Genomic DNA, 22,557 nt, shown 5'->3' with positions numbered 1-22,557 from the left:
TGGGCTGCCTGCAAAAAAAAAGCTTTGGTGCATGCATAATCAACTGTGGAAATCGATTGATTCAGGAATGGTCAATGCACACTTTCTGTCTAGAGTCTAGGCAGTAACTGTCCATGTCCTGGTAATAATTAAGGCTTTCCAGTACTCTTTACCACTTCTTTCTTGGGCTGATAATTTGAGAGGAGCTTAGACTTTGTCCTTACAGATGCCTTTGACAAAAAAATTGAACAAAACCTTCTATTTCTTTTCCTAACTGAATAAATAAGGAAGATTCTGCTACCAGAAGCTAATGACTGTATAGCACAGAGTTTGTAAGTTTACTATGTTCCCGTACTCTGATCCCTAGGACACATGTGTAGCCCTGCAGGCTCTGGCTGAATATGCTATCCTTTCTTACGTCGGAGGAGTCAATCTCACCATTTCCTTGGCTTCTACTAACCTAGACTACCAGGAGACATTTGAGCTTAACAAGATGAATAAAAAAGTCCTCCAGACTGCAGTGGTAGGTGCTTTTGTGTTCATGTAGCTGAATTTCTAAAGCCATCCTTGTGAGCTGGGTTCTGAATGACAGCTCAGGTAAGTTCAGAAATGGTAAAAGCACAAGTGCTGAGATCTTGGAACTTTCTGGGGTTTTATGTCAGGCTTCTGAAGCAAAGGAGGCAGCACTCAAAAGGCATTTTTCACCATAACTAATGCCTGATGCTTATTTTGTGCTGCCGCTTGTTTCTACCATTGTTAAAGGCAGGTGGCTGGCAAGAATAAGCTATACTCACTCCACTTCTGCAGTCTCCTTTATAACCAGAAAGATAGTTTGTATGGAATTGATATTCATTTCCATTCCTGTCTGTGTCTTAACTGTGGATTCTCCCCAGATCCCCAGTATTCCAACGGGACTGTTTGTGAGTGCCAAAGGTGAAGGCTGCTGTCTGATGCAGGTAAAGTTGCCATGGGTCTGGAGAAAGTGTGTGAGCAGGTGATCTCTGAACTCATAGTCTGTTTGCTACATTTTTAATCCCAGTTTGTTATGAGGAGGAAGTTACAGTTTGAATTTCTCTCAAAGTAATTGTATTACACGGTGTTGCTTTAACTCATAGAGGTAAATGTGATTGTACCAGGGTGAATCTGCTCTGGTGTAGCCTTACCTATATGTAACTGTGTTTTAATGCCTCTGTCTCTGTGCCCACCATTACCTCTCTCTGAAGAGTTCTGGTGTTTATGCTGCTCTTTAGGGAATATTTGTAGATGCTGTGAAATGTTGGGGTCTAGTAAACTGCCCTAATTTGGTTTTGTTTTCCCTCCTTTCTGCTGCAGATTGATGTCACTTACAATGTACCTGATCCCATTGCTAAACCAGCTTTCCAGCTCCTGGTAAACCTGAAGGAGCCAAAGTCAGAGCAGCACCTTCAAGCTCCAAATCCCCTGCAGTCTGTCTCTCCAGATGAGAATCGCCCTGAAGCCCTGCACAGAGAGAGGGCACTGGTGGATGATGATGACCCAGCTTCAGATCAGGACCATCGGGAATACAAAGTCATACTGGAGACATGCACTAGGTAGGAAACTCGTGTCCTGCCCCTTTCTCAGAGACAGTCTAGTTTGCTGATCAGCACACCTATATTGATACACTCACTGATACAGGAAACATACCAAGTTCTGGCTGTATATAACACAAAAGCACTTTCTCAACCGTTTTTCCCTTTGCCTAAGTGCTGCAGCTTGTACTGGGGAGGTAGGCTTACAAAGTCTTGTCAGTCCCTCGAAGATGCCTGTAACTAAGGAGCTTGCCCTGCATCAACACAACCTTTCTGTTGTTGTTTCTGAAACTTCTGCCCTGGGAATTGCTGGAGCAAAGGCAGAAATTTGAGAGGAAGCGCAGTCCGAGGAGACTGATTGCTTGGAAAGAAAACAAAAGCAAATGAAATACTCCCTTTCCTTCCCTTGTAATGATGCTCTTTTAACTCCTTCATCATCTTACTTAGGCAGTGCAAAGAGAGGAGTGTGTCTAAGGATGGCAACTGAAATATTTTGAGCTTGGGGTGCTTTTCAGAATGTAATTAAGTGTTGTCATGCTCAGTGAAGTCCTTGGGATGCTTTCAAGGACTTAAAGAGAAAATTGGATGGGAAGTAAAAGGCCGAGATATCTAACAGAATGGGGAAAATACAGATAAAGGACTACTATGGGATTTTTTTAGTGTGGTGCATGGAGTTAGACTGGGATTAACAAGGTTTAATGTCTCCAGGAGACTGTCAGCCCTGAGCTGTCATACGCAAAGCCAACTGGATCTGTCCACAGCCCATCCCATGCTACTGTGTTCATACGGGCTAGGGTGTGGTGTTACACCCAGGCTGGCTCCCTGCAGTGCCTCAGGGAGCTCACACCCACCCTGGCTGTGAGGGCCTCCAAGTAGCCCTGAGGAGCTAGTAAAGCCCTGGCAGATTTGGTGCTGAAAGCTGTGTACTGTGTGATGGGCATGAGCCAAAAAGCCCTTCTGGGTCCAAGCTCATGCTCTTTGTGGTGCAAGTAAACAGTAAAAAGGTAAACTGCCAAGGAGGAGTAGTTCAGAGCTGACTATATGTGAATGCAGAGAAAAGGAACATTGTTATGGAATCAGCAGGAGCTTCTTTGTACCTTGTAGACTCTTCTGCCATGCTGCAAGTAGAAATCTTTTTGCAGTGGCCCAAATATACTTTCCCCTTCCTGTGTTGTTTTTCTTCAGTGACAAGTCTGAATTGCAGTAGGTTTTGGACTCTCCACTGATATTATAGAGGACAATACAGGCAGTGAATTCTTTTAACACTAGTAACGTGAGAGTGAGTCCACTGACTCAATAGCAAAGTGTCAGTTTCATGCTGGAGGGAAACAGCCATTTCCATAACTCCAGGGTTGAATGACTCTGTCTGGAATTGGGAAGTAGCATTCCTCTTCCACCACAGTCCATTTACAGCCCTTTGCTTAGGAAAGAACAGAAGTGTTTTCTACACCAAGGGGTTATTTCCTTTTTTACCAAGAGCATTTTCTCAGTAAATAATTGAAAAATAAGGCAAGCAGCCCCACAGGAGACTACATCCTCCCTTGTGCTTTTCTGCTTCCATTTGCCTGGACATCTGCATCTCTGACCGCTGCGAGTTGTGCTTAATTGTTGTTGAGTAAAAGCAGAAAAGAGGGTTTTGTAAAACCAAGTAGACCGTGGCTTTCAAGAAGTGCTTCAGAGAAGAGCAGATCCTTTCAGTATTTTCCTCTGAAGTTTGTTTCAGTTGTTTATGTACCATTTGTTTTCTTGATGCCGAGTTTGTTTTCATTCTTTTTCTCTTCTCATTGGAAGATGGCTGCATTCTGGATCTTCTAACATGGCTGTCTTGGAAGTGCCATTGTTCTCGGGGTTTCGTGCAGACATTGAAAGCTTAGAGCAGGTAAGATGTTGTGAGAGTGCAAGGCATGATCTTGGGCCAGGACCTGGCTCCCTCATCGGTAGGGATTCCCTTTGGAGAGCAGTGGAAGCAAATGCCACTGAATGTCAGAGGACCGACTGAAAAGATGCAATTACAATTGGGGGAGCAGGGGATTTCAGATGGCAAAATATTTATCTGAAAGGAGTAAACAGATGCTCTGAGCAACATTAACAAATGTAGCAAACATGGCCAAATGCAGGTTTGTTACTGAGCCCAGTGCACAGTAATTAAACAAGACCCACTGGAAAATGCTGAAGTGAAAATGTGCTCTAACAGGAGCTGTTTATGGCTTCTTAGTGGGCTGTGTTATCTCCAACATCTGGATTCCATTTCTTTGGAGGCTCTGTGTCTTGGAATTTTTTGCCCTTTTCTTTTTTTTCCCCTCTTCTGGGAGAACATCATGTTTATTGCAAACCAAACTGAGGTGGACAGAATGTGCCTCATACCCAGCCAGCCCTCTAGGGGACAGAGGGCTGTATCTTCAGCTGGGCTTTAGATTTTGTGGAAGCATTACAGTGTAGCTGGTGGGGTTCATGGTGCAAATAGTCTTTAATTGAATTGGAGAGGTGTAAAATATTTGCATCTTTGAGAACTAGTAAGGAGCTAAAAAGCATTTTACTTCCCAAAGATCTCTTCTGTTATAAACTTCATTATCCTGGGAGGGGGAGGAATTAGTGGAAAGAATTTTAGAGTAGAATTGTACTGAAGACCAGGCAGTTTAATTTGACATCCTAATTCAAGGGAAAGTGCACATTGTTTTGTCTTTCTCTAGTATTTCACTTGATTTGGCTCATTCCTAATCTAGACACCACTGCAACTGCTTGGAGAGAATGAGATTAATATGTTCCTCGTCAGGGATGTACAATCCATGTCACAAGGGCTGTCACTGAAGCCAGAGAAATCTGTGTATTAGTCCCTGAGAAGAGAATTTCATCCTTTCTGCATTAGGGAGCTGTGCTGGAATACTTGTACAGAGTTGTGTGGTGATCAGATACGATGTTATTCCCGTATAGAGAAATATCAAATCACTTTGCATGTTGAGAATTCTGTTTTCAAATGCATGCTTGTAAAACTTATCCCTTTTTTATTTGCCTGTTAACCTTTGAGTCTGATGATGTTCTCTCTCACACATGCATCAAATGGTGCAACAAACTGAATATGGCCATCCAAATGAGGCAGGACCAGCAGTATCCCTGTGGTAAGAGAAAGGAGGAAAATTAGGTGAGGGTTTGGCTAGTGGCTTTTGGTTACTATTTGATCTCCTGCCCAAGGTGCTTGAGTGACAGTTGTTTGTTCTGCTTTCAAATAAGTTCTTTTTCATAGTAATTTATGTCAATAATGGCAGAAAAAATATGGATGGAAACCTGGCTTAGGACCAGAGAACTCAAAATGGGACAGCAAGAGAACAACAGGATATCTTTATGGTGTTAAGCCCGTGGAATGTTTTATCAGCAGAGGGGAAGAGTGGGAAGGGAAGACCAGAAAAATTGTTGGGTTAAGTAATAAATCCCTGTACAATGTGTTTTTCCTGAAATGGACTAAAGATACTACAGAAACAGGAGCTCCCATTGCCCAGGCTCTCCTGAGTGAATATTTCCTTTACCAGTTTCAGTGGGGAACAGAGTTAAGAGGCTGAGAGTCCTGAGAAGCTACCATGTGCTCTTGTGCTGCTGCTGCACCAGGGTTATTCTCTAAACTGGAAAGAGCTCTCCAGCACATTTTCTCTAGCACTAAGCAGATCAATTGGTTGTGCTTTCCCTTGTAGCATCTGGTTGCCTGTCTGAAACCCATGTTCCTGCCTTTATGGGTAGGGAAGCAACAGAATCCCAGTGTAGCCCCATCTGCTAGGGGCTCTGGGCATGGAATAGTAGGTGGTTTGTTTTCCTTTCTTCCCCTGTCTTAATGGGAAAAGGAGCCAAATCTCTTAACTGTAAGGCTGAGCTCCTGCAGCACAGAGCTGATCTGAGTTAAGTCCTTGCAAGTCTCAGAAGGATGTCAGCCACTTCCTGCAATGCATAAAGACGCAGACACAACCCCTATGATTTCTTCATGGCTATCAAACGCGTATCCAAATCATGCTGACAAAAATGGAATTCTCCTGAAAGCCCACTACTAGTTTGGGGATGTATTTTGGACACCGCCTCCAGCAGAGGCAAGCCCTGGCGTTCCCACTGCTGCATTTTCTTGCTAGCCCAACCTTTCCCTCTCCTCCTGGTGAGGAGGGGCAGGGCTGTAAATCACTTTGCCTCTCCTGTTGTTTGCCCTCACAAGGGAGCAGTGTGCGCGGAGCGGACCCCCGCGCAGCGCTGGGGCAGTGATGGTTAATGAATGCTCTGTTGAGGGCAGCCCCCCTGGCTGTGCAGCCACAAATCCTTCTAATAATGCTGGGTGTCGACAAGGTCAGGAGGTCACCACAGGCTGGTATATATCAAGCTTCACCAGAAAAATGCAACTTTAGCTGAGCTGAGCATTTCCCGGTGGCGCCAGCCTCTCCAAGCCCTCGTAAAAGGACTGTCTGCAGCCATCTACTGCTGAGTAATAACAGCCACCATCAGGCCCCTAAAATTATAAGGACAAATTAAATTGGCCCTTTCCATATTGTGTGGTACCTAAACACATGTTCCTTTGCTTGTTACAGTAATAGCAGGAAGCTGTGTGCAGGGTTTTACAAGTAGAAGCAGTATGCTGAAGAAATTCACAGTTAAAGCTGTTGGTAACAGGTTTGGGTAAATTTCACTAGAAATGCTTTTTGCTTCGTGTCGTTCTTTCTAATACATCATCATAATAATGCTTTGTTCTCCTTTCCGCAGAGTGGTTGTATTGAGATCTCACAATCACTTGGGAACATTAATGAAAAACAAGGAAATATTATCCCTATGTCCCACGTGGGACTATGACAGAGAAGTTAGAGTAATAGGACAGTTTGGAGAATAGAATTTAGGTGTCTGCTCTGGTCCTTCCCCTACTCCCTGAACTGGGATTAAAACACAAGAGTCCATCATCCTCCCCACCTTCCGGATTAAATGTTTTTCACATGATAGATGTGTTCCGAGTACAGTTTATCAAAACAGTAATGGTTGATTGACTGATCAAGTACATACAGCATCATAGTCCTTATAATATTGAGATGTTAGTATTCCAAATAGGGAAACAGGAGTTATGTAGGAGTAATTCTTTCAGAAAATTTAAAGTAAGACTTTGTAGCATTTTTATTTTGGTGGTGATTCTGCATGAGGAAGGTAGTTACCAGATCCTTGAGGTGGTACAGTTAATTCCATAAATGAGGTCCTTTGCACTTGCCTCTGATGACCATGATCATGATACACACAGAGCCCTGGTGTAAGCAGGAGGAATTGAGTTAGAGTATTTTTACAAGTGGCTGCGTTAGATTAGGGGCAGTAGCACCCCAGATATGGGAAGTACTCTTAGACTGTGTTCTGATACTTCTTAGATATGTCCCAGTAAATCAACAAGCAGAAGAGGCAGTCTTGTAGGCCTGACGGGCACAATGGAAATTACAAATCCGTGGGCCCCAAAGGGAGAGAAGATGAGTAGCAAAAGTCTGGCCTGACCCCATTCTTCAAGAGGATGCCAAAGGCTCTTTCAAATGGCTGCTCTTTTCAAATGTAAGGATTAATTTTCCTGGCAGAAGAATGTTGTGGATATTTCAGCTGGTGGGAGAAGAGGACCTTTAATATACCCGAGCGTGATCCGGCAGCATCATTCCCTGGTGCTCTGAAGGAATGTAAAGAAGAGGCTCTATTGAGTGTTTGGAGTCTCTGAGGTCTTGCTTGAGCCTTGATACTGAAAACAGTCATGGAACTATTCAGTTAGATTATGGATGAGGTGTCAGGCGTAATCTGAGGGAGATAAGTGCACCAGGAAGAGCTCTAAGCATTAAGCACCTTGCGGGCATTCCTCATCAGGTCACAGAAAAGAGCACAGATGCCTTTTTCCTCAGTTGTATGACAGTAATTGCAATCCCCTCTGCATTTCCCTTCTCTTACTGAAACATACTTTTCCAGCAGAAGAAATCCATGGGGTTTAGTGTCTGATCAGTTTTCTAAGCACTCTAAAATCATTCTTATTCTCTGATTTCAACCTGTTCTCTATAAAATGAAACTAAACCTGTTGGGTTTTTTTTCCCTCCCTCCCAGTTATTGATGAACAAGCAAATTGGGTTAAAACGATACGAAGTGGATGGAAGAAAAGTCCTTTTTTATTTTGATGAGGTAATGACTTGGTTTCTTATACTGCTTTTCCAGGCATAGGTACAGTGTGTTGGTGTTGATGGTCCCTCACGGATGAGGATTACCATGCAGCTTTAACCGGCCAGTTGCTTGAGCCTCTGTTGAGGCAGGTAGCTGCTGTGGATTTGGTTGGAAACCAAAGCATAAGAAAGGCAGGTGAATAGCTTCAGCCCATAGAGAATTTGAGGGCAGATATCACTTACATTTTGCCTCAAAATAATCTCACCTTTAGGTACAACTATCATTGCTAAAAATGCAGTCTAATTTAGACCTTACAGCACATACCTGAGAGTGGAAGATGAGACCTCTCTTGGCTTGGTCATCAGCAGTAAACTCTTAGCTCGTTGAATTAGCAAGCTGACTGATGACAGGAGTGGTGTTAGGTAAGCCAGGGAATACAGCTTGGGATTCAGCTTTGACGTTGTTGTATGGCAAGTATGTGCTTTAAGGGCTAGCAAAGTATCATGTTTTAATTCACCCTGTTTGCCTTTTACCCATCCTTGTCTCTTTACCTTGTACTGAAAGTGTCTTCACTCTTCCCCAGTGTCCAGCACAGTGTGTTACATTAGGGGCAAATGCTATGTTTGTTTGTCTCTCTCTTCACTTGAAGTGCAGGATTTGTTACAGAGTCTTTTACGTGATTTCATACAGATTCCTAGCCAGTGCATGACCTGTGTAAAGTTCCAAGCTTTCAGAGAGCATATAGTTGGGAAAACAGCTCCTGTTCCTATCAAAGTGTACGATTACTATGAACCAGGTAGGTGCCTATTTTTCTTTGATGTTCGGCAGCGTTAGACCTTTAGGCATAAGGCTCAGTTGTGACTTCTCATTCTTGCTGGCCTGCAGCTTTTGAAGCAACTCGTTTTTACAACGTGAGTGAAAACAGTCCCTTGGCTCGGGAGCTCTGTGATGGACCAACGTGCAATGAGGTGGAAAGCTCAGCTAGCCAATGGGTTGGTAAGTTGCGTCAAAGCCAAGCAGATTTTAGGGAAAATGGAGCCTACAAACATATTTCCCAGGAGTTCAGAACTTAAAATACTATTTAGTAAAATGCTCTATTTCAATAACTGTGTTAGTGGAGGTTTTACAAAACTTTGTGGCATAGCAGCAGTGTTAAACTTCTGACAGCCCAACAGGCCAACGTGCTCTGCTCTTCAGTCACCACAGTAGCTTTGCTTCAGAGGCAAGATATAAGGTATAATTCTGGAAGTACCTGCACAAGGTGAGGTGTTAATAAACCTAAAGGTAAAAACCCTTTAAAATGCAATTTGGTTTTCTTTCTTTAAAATACCTTGCAATAGCATTCCACAATGGAACAATTTCACACACCAGTGAAAGGAATAACCTTCCCCAAAACCTCTATGTTCCCTTCTGTTCTCTGTGCCATACAAAATAGGTGCTTCATCCTCTACCTGAAATCTGCTGCAGTATGGTTCCTTCAGAAAGACAATAGACCTTTTAGTTCTACCAAGTTTGTAAGTTGCTATGAGGTGTTTCTCTTTGCTTTCCAGGCTTCGTTCACTCTGGACCATGCAATAACATTTTTGGCTGCTTGGAGGATGAGTATTTTGAGCAATGCATGTGTTCACGAGACTGCGGCTATGATGGGGAGCCTGTGTGTGGATCAGATGGACAGATTTACCCCAACCATTGCCAGATGGAAGTAGCATCCTGCAGGAATAATACAAGGATAGAACAGATGCCCATGTCTCAATGTTCTGCCTGTAAGTTTCACTTGGTTCCCTTTTCTGTTATGATCTAATTGCAAACTACCACAAATCCTCATCTAAGCAAATAATTACATATGTGTGATAAAGAGAATTCAAAGCCTATGTATTATTTTGCCATTCATACTGCAGCAGATTAAGTTGTAAGAGCAGCTGCCTTTCTGCTTAGCTCAAAATAACTGGTTTTCTGTCCTTGTGAATGCATGTTTTACCAAGCAGAATGAACTTCAGAGAAAAGTAGTGAATAATACGAATAATGCTGATAAATGAAGTGAATAATCCTAGATAAAAGACATCCCTGAAATGTAACATTCTTTGGAGATCCTGCATGGGCTTTCAAGATGTGCAGTGTAGTAACTCAGGGAAGAGTGCATACCACCTCTGGTATATTTTGTAGGGATTCATTAATGCATTTTATGATTGATGCTTTGCTTTTATTTATAGCCAAGAATTTGCCAGAAGAAAGGGACACCCATTCCCACCCAGCTGAGCAGCCCAGTGTCCAACAAGCTCCAACAGGTAATAACAGACCTTTGCATTTATCCAAAGCCTTTTTCTTTAGCAAGGTTAAAGCTTATCCTATCACTGTGTAAAAGTGTGTATGGCTCTCAAGCACTTTTAAGTAAAGATGGTGAACTTCTTAATCTTTTAGAACAGACAGAACATTCAGAAATCAGAAAAAATGAAGAGGTCAAGGAAACTTAGGACGATCATTATTCAACAGCATACTAGCTCTTCTAGTCCTTTTCCCTTCTGGAGATCTTGCAGGATCTGCTTTATTCAGTGCCTATACAAGATTTAGGTGATTGTTCATAGGAGTGGGTAAGGGACCCTCCTATTTTCTCAGCCTTCTTAGGTTTGAACAGCACACACACCTCTGAGTTTTTCTTCAATAGGAAGCTGGAAAGATCTCATTTAAAACCAGGCTGATGTAATGTGTTTTAACAAACAACTGAACAGAACATGACAACAGACCAGACCATTGCAAGAACTACAATCCAGGTGGATTAACTTTGTTTGTAGCAGTTCTGTGCAAAACTTGAGCTGGCAGTCTTGATTCTCTCGGAGCTGGTCCTTGGAATAAAGGGCGTTAGTGAGCAAAAATGTCAAGGTCAATAGATGGAGTAGCCAGGAATTTGGCTGCTTATTTTATTTGGTGCTTATATTCATGCACTTTTTTCCAAGACTCATGTTGAACTTGCTCATGGCTCACAATAAATCTCACCAAGAAGCAGTGGAGGGTCAATAGAATAGTTTGTTTCGTGCTGTTTCTAGTAAATAAACTGGACTACATTTTTCCTGGCTGCTTTCCACTCATTAATTTTCCCCTGGTCTCCAACTCTCCTGACAAACCGTTAAACAACTTAATTCTTGAAGAGAAGACTCAGTCCCTTCTCCTGTCCTTGTCAAGCACCAGAGCTCCCATTAGCATGTGTCCAACAGGAGGCACCATCCTGTTCTTTGCTCCTCTGCTGTACAGAAGTTGATGGGCTTACTAAGGTGTAAAAGCACAGCGAATATTCCATTGTAGCTATTTCTATAGGTCATTCAATCACACAGTGTTTAATGTCTCGCCTGTTTTCCCTCCCTTTTTTTCTGGACTTACTGTGACTATATGCGAGTATCTCTGTCAGATTCCTGACTCTTGGAATAGCTGAGATGAATGCTAATTGCCTTTTATTCTGTGCAGATGTACTCAGCATGGAAACTGTTTGCAGTCTGAGCCCTGTAAAGCAGTATTCCCAAAGTGCTCTGTAGGGCACTGCTGGCATGCAAGGCCATAGCAAGTGTTTTGCTGCTGGGCTACAAAATGGGACTGCAATTACATTATTTTCCAAGCAAAAAAAAAAAAAAGGATAGTAAAAATATGGTTACCTGGGAAAAAACTTGTGGAATTTGACAGTAATCCACAGTCCAAACCTCTTCAGAACAGTGTTTCTCAATCTGCATCAAAGTGTCTAAGAAAAATAACCCCCTGGTCTCTGTTGGAAACAGGCAATAGCAAGGTTGGCTCAGGAGGTTATCAATAAGAGCAAAAGTGGAAATTCTGAGTTTTATTTTAGTGAGTGTGTGTGGCATTTTTATCCAGATATTAGGTTAACAAAGCTGGGTGCCATAAGGGTATGTTTGTCAAAGCACAAGCATTTAGAGCTGGCTTTGTTCTAGGATCTGTGCGGGTTCAAGTCGGGAGTCTCCTGGAAGGCAGATCCTGAACTGAGCTGTCTGAGCAGCAAGGGGCAGAGTGAGCATTCAGAAATTAAACCTGACTAAATCCTGCATCAGGAAAAGTGCCCAGCATGTGATTTTCATTAATCCTCTGGGCTCCTCTCAGGTCAACCACACGGTACATGAATCAAAGTTGAACAAATGAATGAATCCCTCCTGTACACGGGTCTCCTTTGGACTCACTGGTTTGTTAGCACTGAAGCATGTGATTGGTTTAAGTCTGCTCAGGTGCTCTGGGTTTCTAGTGCAAGTTCTGATGAGCCATGTCTAAATCTGTCATTTCCTAAAAGGATGCAAAGCTCCAGGAGCCGAATCAAGCTTAGGGCAGGTTGGTGAGACTGCCTCAGTGTGTTAATCATCAGGAAACAGCGTTCTCTTGGAGGAGCACGTGGTGTTTGTATTGTCTGAAATCCTTCTGTATTTGCCATATGACTTGTGCAGGCTCAGCTTGGTTTGATGGATGCTTTCATTGTTAGCTCTTGCCTCTGTTACCCCAGCAATGGAAACAATGAGAGCCAGCTTCCTTCCAGCAAACAGTGGGGAACTTCTTCATGGGCTCAGGCTCACCCTAGCAAATGCAGCCTTGCAGTGTAGTTCACACACCAGTGAGTTTGCTAGAATAAACAACAGCTTTTGAGTTATGCTGTTCGAGGTAAGCAATTGTATAGAGATGGTCCTGAAAAAACAGGATGTAGTGCTGCTTTTAGCACCTAGCTATGTCAAAGCATTTTAAAATGCCTTTTGGCAGTTGCAGCAGATGTTGCAGCAGAATGGCTGAGGTTTGATCTTAAAACTGAAGCCCTTTTGGTACACACGGGTAGATCCTCTTTGCATCTTCAGAAGCATTGCCTTGATTGAGAGGGAAGTGTGCAGGGTGACGGGACTCAGCTGAAACAGCTTACATCTGAATCCCCTTCCTCAGCTGTTCCTTCTCACAGGTGAATTACTGAGACTGAGAGGGATGGAACAGGGTTTTGATTAGTAGCATGGCACCCACCTCTGCCTCTAAGCATTGAAGCTCTGCTAATATGCTCTCACAGCCTGTTGCAGTCATATTTGTTTGGAATGAAAGCTGCTGGAGGAGGATGTTGGTTGGTAACAGGAGTATCAGTACCTTGAATGCCTTTTTCTGTGGCTTTCCTAAAATCATTGTTACACTAGCCTACAAAAATATGGATGGATTTTAGAGCTTCAGGAATCCTCAGTAGCTCCGATACCATCTCTCTGATGAACTGGTGCTTTGATTGCTTCCAGAGATCATTAGCGCTCTTCTGAAACTGCCTAAATCTTCTCTGCTTAAAGTGCTAAATGTATAAACACTGACATTGGAAGACAGTTATGTTGGTATCATGGTGGTGATGTGATTCTACAAGTATCTGATGGAAAAGCAGCACTCGCTGGTATTGGTGCTGCTGGGGTGCTGCTCTCTGCTCTGAGCTGGCAGAACCACCAGCTCCACGTTGTCCAGCTCCCAGCTGAAGCCACACTGTTTACACAGTTCTGCTCTAGCCATTGGAAGGGCCAGAGGCCTGAGGAAAGTTCCAGGTGGAATTAGGATGCTATTATTTATTTAAAAGGAAAAAAAAAAAGAACTGAAACGCTGTCCCCCATCACTGGCTCCTAACAGGAACATCAAGTGAACTCTGCTCCAGGTGGAGTCCTCTCCCCACACTCCCTGGCAGGCGCATTATTCACAGGCGGCTGCTCTTTGAGGGTTGATTGAACTTGGCCACGGGCCCTTTTTCCTTTCACCCCATCGGTGTTCAGCAAACATTGGCTTAGGCACAAACATTTAGGCGTGGGGGAGTGGTTTGTATGCAATGGGAAATGTCGGCCTTTCATCTTTGCTTTGACTCCAATGCTGCATTCCTGGGAAGAGTGAGGTCTGTGATGTTAATTCTGTCCCTGGTGGACAGCAATCATCCATTCATAGAACATGCTCATGATCTGGCAGGTTCACACATGGAAAAGGCCAAGAAGGAGTGAACACAGAGACTGACTGCTTTCAGGCAAGTGTTCCCTGGCCTAGGTCTGAGGCTGTTGCTGGGAGGATGTGGGAGGCAACAGGGAAGAGCCTTCAGATATTTCATTTCTAGAGAACAAACATTTCCGAAGGCTTTGATGAGTGTTCTCCTTAAAGAAAGCCAACTTTGCAGGGGTGAGAAGGGGGGCTTTTCCTCCCTGCAACAACTGTGTTTCAGTCATTGCTTTGGTTTGGATTAGCACAGGTATACAGAAAGCAAACGGAAAGATGGACAGCTGAGCTGACTCAAGGAACAGTGTAGAAAACAGGGACCTATTGATATTGCTAGAAGTTTCATGTTGCAGTGTTACCTTCTGGACAGTGAGCAGTCACCCACCACAGAGAGGACAGCCTGGTTTGAGTGGGATATGTACTGTGTGAGAGACCTGCCAGTGTCTTAGTATAGACTGGAGTGAATGCAAGGAGGATGAATACCTCCTTCTGCCTGTGATGTGTCTGTTCCTATCCCAGTCAATGGAAGTTTCTCAGTGGTATGTGACTGTGCTGAAGCAGATGGATTTCAGCTACTGCCAGTTCAGGCTGAGGGAGAAGCGAATGGCTTTGATGTAGGCTCCTGGTCTGTTGTGCCAAGCTCTTCATTCTTGTTGGGCTGATAAGGAAGCTGTCTTCTATGATTCTATTACACTGATCTTCAACGTGACATGCAAGTGAACTGCTGCCTCACAGCCACCCTCTGCTTTTGTAACTTCCTTGTATAAAACAGTGCTTGAAAGAGTGCACACATGAACACATTTCTGCATGGATTAGTCTCTCCTTAACTCAGGTACTCGTCTTGGACCTAGTCAGAGAGTGGCTTTGGGGTGCAGAGTAACTGATCTGTGACCTCTGGCATTCCCAAAGATGCCTCTTATCTTACTATACACAGAGGTCTCAGGGTGAACTGGTTCCTAACAATGAAAATTCCTTTCCCTCTACCTCACTCCCCTTTTCTGTGATGCAATATGTGATGCTGAAATGCAGTTTCTTTGGCTAAAGCACAACCCTTTCCAGCAGAGGAGGGCCCTCCACCACAGACAGACGTGTCCTACTACTCCTATGAGTATGACCCGGACCCCTACGCATCGGAAGCTGATGTTTTTGAGCTTGGAGCAGAACTGACAACAGCAAGCACGGTAAAAGAAGTGGACAAGATTCAGGAAGTAGTGACCACAGTAGAATGGTGAGCAGCGGAGCGTCAATCTGGCTTGAGAGTCAACCTAGAATGTACTAACTCATGTTTTGGGTTAAATGTATGCCATTCCTCCAAAGGAGCATTCTTACAACTGATTTGCTAAGCTCTTTAGCAAGGAATGGCCAGGAACACAATCTTGCTAGGGCAGCGTTTAAAAGTCTTCATGACCCACATGTCCCCATCAATAGCAGATTAAAAAGTGACCTTTTAATCTTTTCTCTGCCCAGCCTCAGTGACGTTTCATGAAGATACGTAATGGGAAAGTGATTTTTCTTCCTTATGTTCTCTTTTCAACAGAAATCTATAATTTAAATAAAGAGGCTCAAAATCAACTCCTGTATGAGTTTGATCCTACAGACGACCTGCTGCAGAACAGAAACCCAACGATGACTACTTCCCGATGCACTCAGAACTGTAGGCTTTGCTGCCCCGTGGGGGGGGGCCTGGAGCGCTAAGGGGGACACTCAGCATTATTTTTCTGTCAATTTTCCTGCCTTTTGTGCATCCTCTTTGGAGTACTTCCAAGGATGGGAGGAGACCAATATGCTGTGCCCTCTAGGTAAGAAAAATAGGGGCTGGAATTCAAACCTATAGACCATTTCCAAGTGTTTTCTCTACTATTGGGATACTCCCAGTGCCATTTCCTAGCTACATTTAGAAGCTAAGTCCAGACCTTGTGCTTAGCTGAACTGCTGTTTGAGGATAGATGGCTGAGAAGTTGTCTCTCAAATGATAACAATAAAATTCAGTGTGTTTTGCTAATTCTGACATAGCAAGAGGCTAATCATCTTCCCCAGGCCCTAAGTCTACTGCATCCACCACGCTGCCCCACAGGAGAAAATCTTCCCTAGTGGCTCTGTGTTCAGGGAAGTTCTTGGGAGGTACCTTTTACAAGAGGAGACTGAAATCCACTGTCAGGGCTGGAGGACTTTGTCTGCCCTCTGACTGCAGGCTTCAGGTGGGGAGTTTGCCAGCTATAGCAGGGACAGGGATTATGTCCAGGAGCCCTCTTTGTGTTGCACTATGGGCTGATACAGGCTGCTTGCAGCCTTCTCAGCCCTTCCCTCCTTGTAACCCTGGCATAAAAATAAAGCTGACCCAAGGCACAGTCCTTTCAAATGCTTGCCTAACTTCACCAATCACTTTCATCCTGCTCCCATTGGATCACCATACAACAGTTGTTCTGGATATGGTAGTCTGTGTACAGTCCCTGGGTTGTGCTGCCCAGTACCAATGGCTGGTGTCACCCAGGCTCCCTTTGAGCTGCCCCAAGCAATGTGGTAAAACTAAAAGCAGAAGCTTTGTATTTCCAAAAGTGTAAGAGCCAAGGTTTTTTGGTTTCCCTTCCTGCCTGGAGCAGCATTGTTCTCTTTGGAGGAGTTACATGCAATTGCCTGTTGCAAAATAGTGTTAATATTTTATCTTCCCACTTCTATTGTTACCAGGACCCAGAATGGGATGGAAACTCCTTTTGAGGGTGTTTATTGGTGAATGGAAACAGGAAAAAGCTCAGCTCCATTCATTTTTTAGAGCTTGTTTACACAGGAGCCATGACAAGAATACATCCCAGTATAGACATTCCATTCCAGAATAAAGGCAATTTTCTTCCAGAAAAATGTCCACATGGGGACAAAACAGGAGATATCCCACAAGTTGGGTATATGTAGTTTCCAGTCCTTTTTGTCTGGGGCCAGATATTTGCAGAATGTAGTTGACATGATGAAGATCTGGGTCTTGAAGTTCCCAGAAGTTCCAGAGCTGCTTTGCTGGCCACTTTCCGAACCTTCCTTCCAAGCTCTCCTCACAGGATCTGGACACGGCTGCTGCCCGTGTGTACCCACTGCTTCTGAGCAGAGGTTTGTGCCACGTGTCTGCAGTGTGCATGAACAGACCATGTCCTCACTGTGCCCGCACAGCAGAAGCACTGGTGGCTGCATTCCTGTCTGGCAGGTAAATAAATGCCTTTAAATTCCATCTCCTGTAAGCAGCGGGCCTGGCAGACACTGGCTATTGTGTACACACACAGGCCTGAGTCAATATTTATCCCCTGGGTAAATAACAGACTTAGTGTGAGCTGCAACAAGAGGTTTGGGTTTTTTCTCTTCTAAATATCAAAGCTGCACAATACAAACCCTGCTGTTTGCTGGTTCCAGCCTCAGCTGTTTAATGCTTTGAGTCTGGGAGAATGAGACAGTCACCCTGATAATGCCTGTGTGACTAGCTTCCCACAGAAGATGGGACCTATGCTCTGGATTCTTTGGTCTCCTGTCCTTGGTCCCTTTCTGGCTTTACTTCCCTTGTCTCATCTGTGTATGCTTCCGGGTAGATGGTTGAAGTCATTTTGTATCGCTTGGTCCTCTCATAGATCCTTGGGCAGTCAGACAGCATCACCACTGGGGAGAAGGAGATGAAGGTAGGGAGTTTGAGCCGAGTATTAAACCTGACTTCCTTCACTTCCCTCAGGCTCTGGTATATGTAATGCACTAATTAGAGATGCAGACATTCCCCTCTTGCTGCCAGCTAAATAATTCCTCCTAGTGGTGCCAGCCCATCAATCACGGTCTTGTTCTGTAAGGTCTCTGCATGCCACTGCACTCATCTGTTTGAGGCTGAGTCTCACCTCTGTTTTACAGCTAGAAGAAAAGGCAGAGAGACCTGGACCCTCAGAAGGTGAAGGCAGAGCAGCCTTAAACAGAGACAGTTAGAACAGCACAGTGCATGTGAGGTAATGTGCAGGGGTTCTGGATCCTGCAGCCTGACTTCACCTTGAGTGCTTCTTGCTAGCTTTGGCACTTCCAGGGAGATCACTAGTCCGTCTGCTCTTGGCAGCCCCTGCCTCCCCCCACATCTTGCCACCAAACTGGCTCCTTTCAGTAGTTAAAAGAAGACCAGCAGCCATAGTTTGGAGAGAAGGGATTGATCTTTTTCACCAATTCAATAGTTGAAAAAGCCAGCAAGGACAGCAGACCTGCTGCTGCTCTGGGCTTTGACTTGGTTTGGCTCAGAGATGTTTGTCTCCCTCTGTCAGAGAAATGCTTCTCCTTTCCTTTTTTCTGATGGTCCCTCACTGCAAAAGGAGAAAAGTGCCAGTGGGTTTGTAAGACACCAAGAGTCCTACTTGTATCGAGTTATGTTGCTGAATAGCTGCAGCAGTGCTAGTTATCAGTGATTTTTGCTTGCAATCCTTTCAATGAAATTAATATTTATATATTTGTAACTGTACATTATGCAGAGTAATCATTACCAAGGTATTTATTTTAAAGCAATAGTTCCACTGTTCTCTCTTGTCCACGTGTTTTGCTCTTGCCTCTTTCCCTCCTCCTTAATCAGCCTCAGTAGAAAACAAACACCAGGAAACTGTTCAGCTTGCTTGAAGAACATCATTGAAACACCAGCACTTGCTCTGCTGACATCAACTGTTGACATTTAATGCACACTAACCTGATTTCCATTACTGTGAATAGATCACCTGGTTAGAAAGCTTCAGTTTGGGTTTAGTACTTGCTGTTCCTGATGGAGTGACACCAGCCCTGGCTACCCCAGGTCCCTGTGCTCAGTAGCTGGCCCACCCTCTGCGTGAGCAGTGCTGCACCCATAGGAGATAGGCTCTAGTTTTTCACCTGCATTTTGTCCCCACATGTACACGTACAGTTTTGTTTTGTTCACACAAATCTTAGCAAGTCTGAGTCCAGAAAAGGGTTTGGTTTAGATTCTGATGAATATTTTATTAAAAACTGATTTTAAGACAATCTCGTCTGCCTCTTCTTACATTGTAGGCTGTAAGTTTGTTCGCTCATAGGTTGGGATGAGGACAGAAGTCGTGTGTCTACCAGTAAAACTAAAGCATTCAGGAACTCTAAGGAGGTTTATTGCTCATTTTCTACCTTGCTGGTTACTGGGATGTGCTTTATTTATGTCTGAGAGGTGAGCTGCCTGCATCCTGTCGGCTTTGTAACAGGGTCCAGTAAGCAACAAGCTTGGTCTCCTGTTTCATAAGAGACAGCTCTCGAGTGTGTGTGATATTACACAAAAGAAGGGTAAGGTCACAAAAATTACATGAGAAGTGTAATGAGCAAGGGTTCTCTCACTCTTACTTTACTATTTTCCTGTAAGAGACATGATGATTTTTAAAAGCTCACTAGTAATACCTTTGTCCCATAGAAATGACAGATGCCGAGGCTCATCTACAAAAACAAGGATGGGAGAATGGGATTTTACACTTGTCACCAGCAACTGGCTGATATTACAATGGTGTTGCTTTCTAATCAAGCCACGAATGTACCTGATAGAAAAGCCAGTGTTCTGTATTCTCTTGACAGAGTATTTTTGTTCAGGAGAGCACCTTCCCCACAGGTACCTCCTAATATTATTGATATGTTCAGAAATCTGGTTTTGCAAGAACCTGTTCTCTTTCAGTTCTAGGTGAAGGGAATACGCATTTAAGGACAGCAAGGAAGTCAGGAGCAGAAAAAGAGATCCAACACAGATAGCAATCAGCATGCAAGATGCATTAAGAAATCCACACGTAGGTGTAGTGGTAAGAGTATCCCTGGGAATGTGTGACCAGAAATGGTTCATGCAGTGTTCGCAGTAACAGATCTATATGTGTTCAGCAGTCCACATCTTGTCTGGACTCCACATTTCTCAATGAGTCCTGAGGCCCAGGTTTATTCAGCCTTAGCTATCCAGACAGGGGAAAGGACTTGTCTCCTGGGAAATACTGCTCACTTCTCTGGATGAAACTTGTGGAACTCCAGCTTTGTCTTCATCTCATCCCCACTGTACATTGTGAGTGCCTTGGGAGCAAGGAGCTGGGTTGGAGGCTTACACCAGTGAATCTTTGGAACTTTTTGGAGGGAGTGTTTCCTTGGAGGTTTTTAGGGATGTGGTGTTTTGTTTCCTGTGACTGAAGAACCTTCTTCTCACCTTATCCCGGAACTCTTCAGAAACATAGTAGTAGACAAAGGGATCAGCGCAGCTGTTAAAGGTACTGATGGCCAGGCTTATCATGTAGCTGATATACAGGTTGCCATAGAGCTTGGAGTCATAGCTGGAGTAATGAACAAGGAGGAGAACATTGCTGGGTGTGTAGAAGGCCACAAGTGTGAACAGCACAAGAGCTGTGAGCTTCATCGAGTAGGAATAGCGCTTGCCACTGTGCAGGAGGGCTCGAAGCACTGAGCAGTAGCTGAACAGCATCACCACCAGTGGAGCAAGGAACGCGCAGGCAATCAGGCAGATGAAGTAGTAGAAGTAATACCCGTCATCCTCGTGCCTGGGGAGAACATCGTGGCAGAGAGTGACATCTGCTCCATACAGGGGATATGACTGCTGCTGCAGTGTCAGGGGCAGGGTGAGAACAGCAGCACAGAGCCAAATGGCAGTGCAGGTGCAGACAGCAAAGGCAGGGGTGCGGAAAGAGCGTGAGAAGAAAGGATGCACCACAGCCAGGTACCGGTCGACGCTGATGCACGTGAGCAGCAGCACTGAGCAGTACATGTTGCCATAGAAGAAAGCAGTGGTGAGCCGGCACAGGCCTTCCCCAAAGGGCCAATTGTTCCCCAGGAAATAGTAGAAAATCTTGAAGGGCAGCACCAATACAAGCAGCAGGTCTGCTGCAGCCAAGTTCATCAGAAAGACGGTGGAGGTCAACTTCTCAGCCCTGGTGGCCAGCACCCAGAGGGCCAGCCCGTTTGAAGGCAGCCCCACGAGGAAGATGAGGGTGTAGAGGCAGGGGATGAGCCGCACGGTGACCACGCTGCCCAGCTGAGAGCGTGTAGCCTCGTGTATCAGCAGGTAGGTGACGTTGTTGATGGTTGCCTTTTCCCCAGGGATGGCTCGGGGACAAGGTGTGATCTCTGGTGTCGTTACCTGCTCGCTGGTGCTGTTCTGAGAGTAATCTGTTGGAGAAATGCAGTCTGTGAGCTGCCGCTTGTGCAGTCGCCCTTGTGCTTTGCAGAGTATACGAAACGCTTCCCCTAAAGGCTATGGATTTGGGGTCCCTGGAAGCGGGAGTTCTCTGGGGAATGCTGGTGGGCAGAAGTAGGTGTGCAGGAGCAACCACCAGCAGCCTTAAAGCTGAGAAGTTACACAGTTCCTCTGCCGCGTGGTTTCCCTCTGCTCTGAGGGATTGCTGTGCTGTACGCCCATCAGCAGGCCTGGGAAACCAGGGAGCAGTTCCTCTGCCCAGCTTTCTAAAGAATCCCAAGATCTGGGGCAATGCCAGGGTAAAGTCATGGCTGTGGGAGTCTAACTTTTAGCTCAAGAATTAGGGTTCAAGTGCTCAGGTTTACATCTTTAATTTTTCCTTCTAGTTTCTTTCACCCATTTCTTTCTCTTCCATTACACCTTCTATCACCTCCTGCTTCAAGCAGAGTATGCACAAAGCTCAATTAGAGTGTTCTCCCATGTGAACTAATTCAAAAATGAGTTTTCTGGGGTCTCATAAAGGTACCAAGCATTCAGTACTTGAAGAAGCAGCAAATTTCCACCCAAGGATATGTACTCACCATCGTAGTCTGAAGAGGCCAGGCAGAGTCCCCAGAGGGCACAGCACAGCAGCAGCCTGTGGGGCAGCCATCCATTCCCAAGGGTCTCCATGCTGGTGCAGGATCCAGTAGTGCCCTGCTGTGCTCAGAGCCGTGTGGGAAAGGCAGGATTAGTGACCCTGCTTACGCATTTCCTACTGCTGGTCCTTAACTCGCGGAAGCACCAGGCTGATCCCACGAAGGATGAGGAGTCTGGGGGCTGTCACGACATGCAGAGTGTGTGCTGCCCAAGCAGACACTTAACTCCAGCGTCAGACATGGGCCTGGGAGGGGCATCTGTATCCAGATCCAAAGGATATTGGGGCTGCACTTCATCATCAGAGCCAGATGAGAGCTCGAGTGACTCATTTGGGCCTCCTTCCTGCACCAGAATGTGCCTGGAAATAACAATGTGGTCAGAGCTGATGCAGTCTAAATTTGGTTTAGAGCATAAACAGAACCCACACACCTCTGACCTCCTGTATCTGTCCACCCAGAGAGGCTCAAGTGCCTCTGCATGAGATCCGAGGTCTTTCCCCACACTCAGATTCAGAATGCTTTCTGGTAGTGCAAATTGAGAGGGTATCAGCCCTCACAGAAACAGAAATGAAGGGCAGGAGAGCTGCAGATCCAGGCAAACCTCCCCAGCTCCCAGGGATTACATTGGGCTCTTGCAGCCCCATGTTGTGGCAATTGAAGGGGTTTAGTGCCTTGCAGCCCCTACAGCAGGCTGAGCCTTTCTGAGTTCGCTTGGTTCTGCTCCTGCTCCTGGAGGCAAAGCTCCTGCACCTTCCCTCTTGGTTTCACTGCAGAGGTTGATTAGAAGTCCTGTGACTTGGAGCTATTTGCATTTGAAAGAATCAGCACCAGCCTGGAGCACCATAACATGGGAATGAGAAGTGCCAAGACCCCCCCCCCCAGCTCCCTGGAGACACTGGGCTTCCGCTGATAAACTACCAGCAACAGGGCGAGCTGCTCCTTCCAGCAGGAAAGGGGCCTGCCAAGGGTGCACAGGAAGCCTCTGCTGTTGGGTAGATAATGGTGAGCTGCAGCCACTGAAGCCCAAGAAGAGCTGGGTTTTTCCAGAGATGTGCAGTCTCCACCCAGCAAACCTTCGCTGCTTGGTCCCCCCATCTCTAACTCCTGGAGAGTACAAGTCTCTCCC

General features: G+C 45.1%; 2 protein-coding genes across 2 annotated transcripts in view; one reads left to right on the top strand and one right to left on the bottom strand.

Annotated features, from left to right (window-relative positions):
• Window positions 1-18,614, top strand: part of CPAMD8 (C3 and PZP like alpha-2-macroglobulin domain containing 8) — a 47,378-nt gene extending 28,764 nt beyond the window's left edge. Inside the window, exons 33-43 of the mRNA XM_065699841.1 lie at window positions 347-502; window positions 873-935; window positions 1,312-1,550; window positions 3,321-3,408; window positions 7,605-7,679; window positions 8,349-8,454; window positions 8,544-8,654; window positions 9,209-9,421; window positions 9,869-9,943; window positions 14,685-14,853; window positions 15,163-18,614. Of these exons, the coding sequence (XP_065555913.1) occupies window positions 347-502; window positions 873-935; window positions 1,312-1,550; window positions 3,321-3,408; window positions 7,605-7,679; window positions 8,349-8,454; window positions 8,544-8,654; window positions 9,209-9,421; window positions 9,869-9,943; window positions 14,685-14,853; window position 15,163 (1,296 nt within the window). The 3' untranslated portion in view covers window positions 15,164-18,614. The remainder of the gene's footprint in view (window positions 1-346; window positions 503-872; window positions 936-1,311; window positions 1,551-3,320; window positions 3,409-7,604; window positions 7,680-8,348; window positions 8,455-8,543; window positions 8,655-9,208; window positions 9,422-9,868; window positions 9,944-14,684; window positions 14,854-15,162) is intronic.
• On the bottom strand, window positions 18,565-21,632 carry F2RL3 (F2R like thrombin or trypsin receptor 3). The gene is made up of 2 exons (XM_065699840.1): window positions 21,375-21,632; window positions 18,565-20,765 (listed from the first exon to the last, which is right to left on the bottom strand). Exons 1-2 carry the CDS (start codon window positions 21,463-21,465, stop codon window positions 19,690-19,692), a joined length of 1,167 nt encoding a protein of 388 aa, XP_065555912.1. The 5' UTR covers window positions 21,466-21,632; the 3' UTR covers window positions 18,565-19,689.
• Between the last annotated feature and the right edge of the window lie 925 nt (window positions 21,633-22,557).

The sequence above is a fragment of the Lathamus discolor genome, chromosome 21 (assembly GCF_037157495.1).
Source record: "Lathamus discolor isolate bLatDis1 chromosome 21, bLatDis1.hap1, whole genome shotgun sequence".
Taxonomy (NCBI): Eukaryota; Metazoa; Chordata; class Aves; order Psittaciformes; family Psittacidae; genus Lathamus; species Lathamus discolor.
This window is presented reverse-complemented; position numbering and strand designations above follow the sequence as displayed.

Excerpts from the sequence above, each read along its gene's own strand:
- F2RL3 (XM_065699840.1), bottom strand. The coding sequence starts at position 21,465 with ATGGAGACCCTTGGGAATGGATGGCTGCCCCACAGGCTGCTGCTGTGC. Across the intron at positions 20,766-21,374 it reads GGCCTCTTCAGACTACGATG|ATTACTCTCAGAACAGCACC; the intron begins GTGAGTACATAT and ends TTTCTCCAACAG.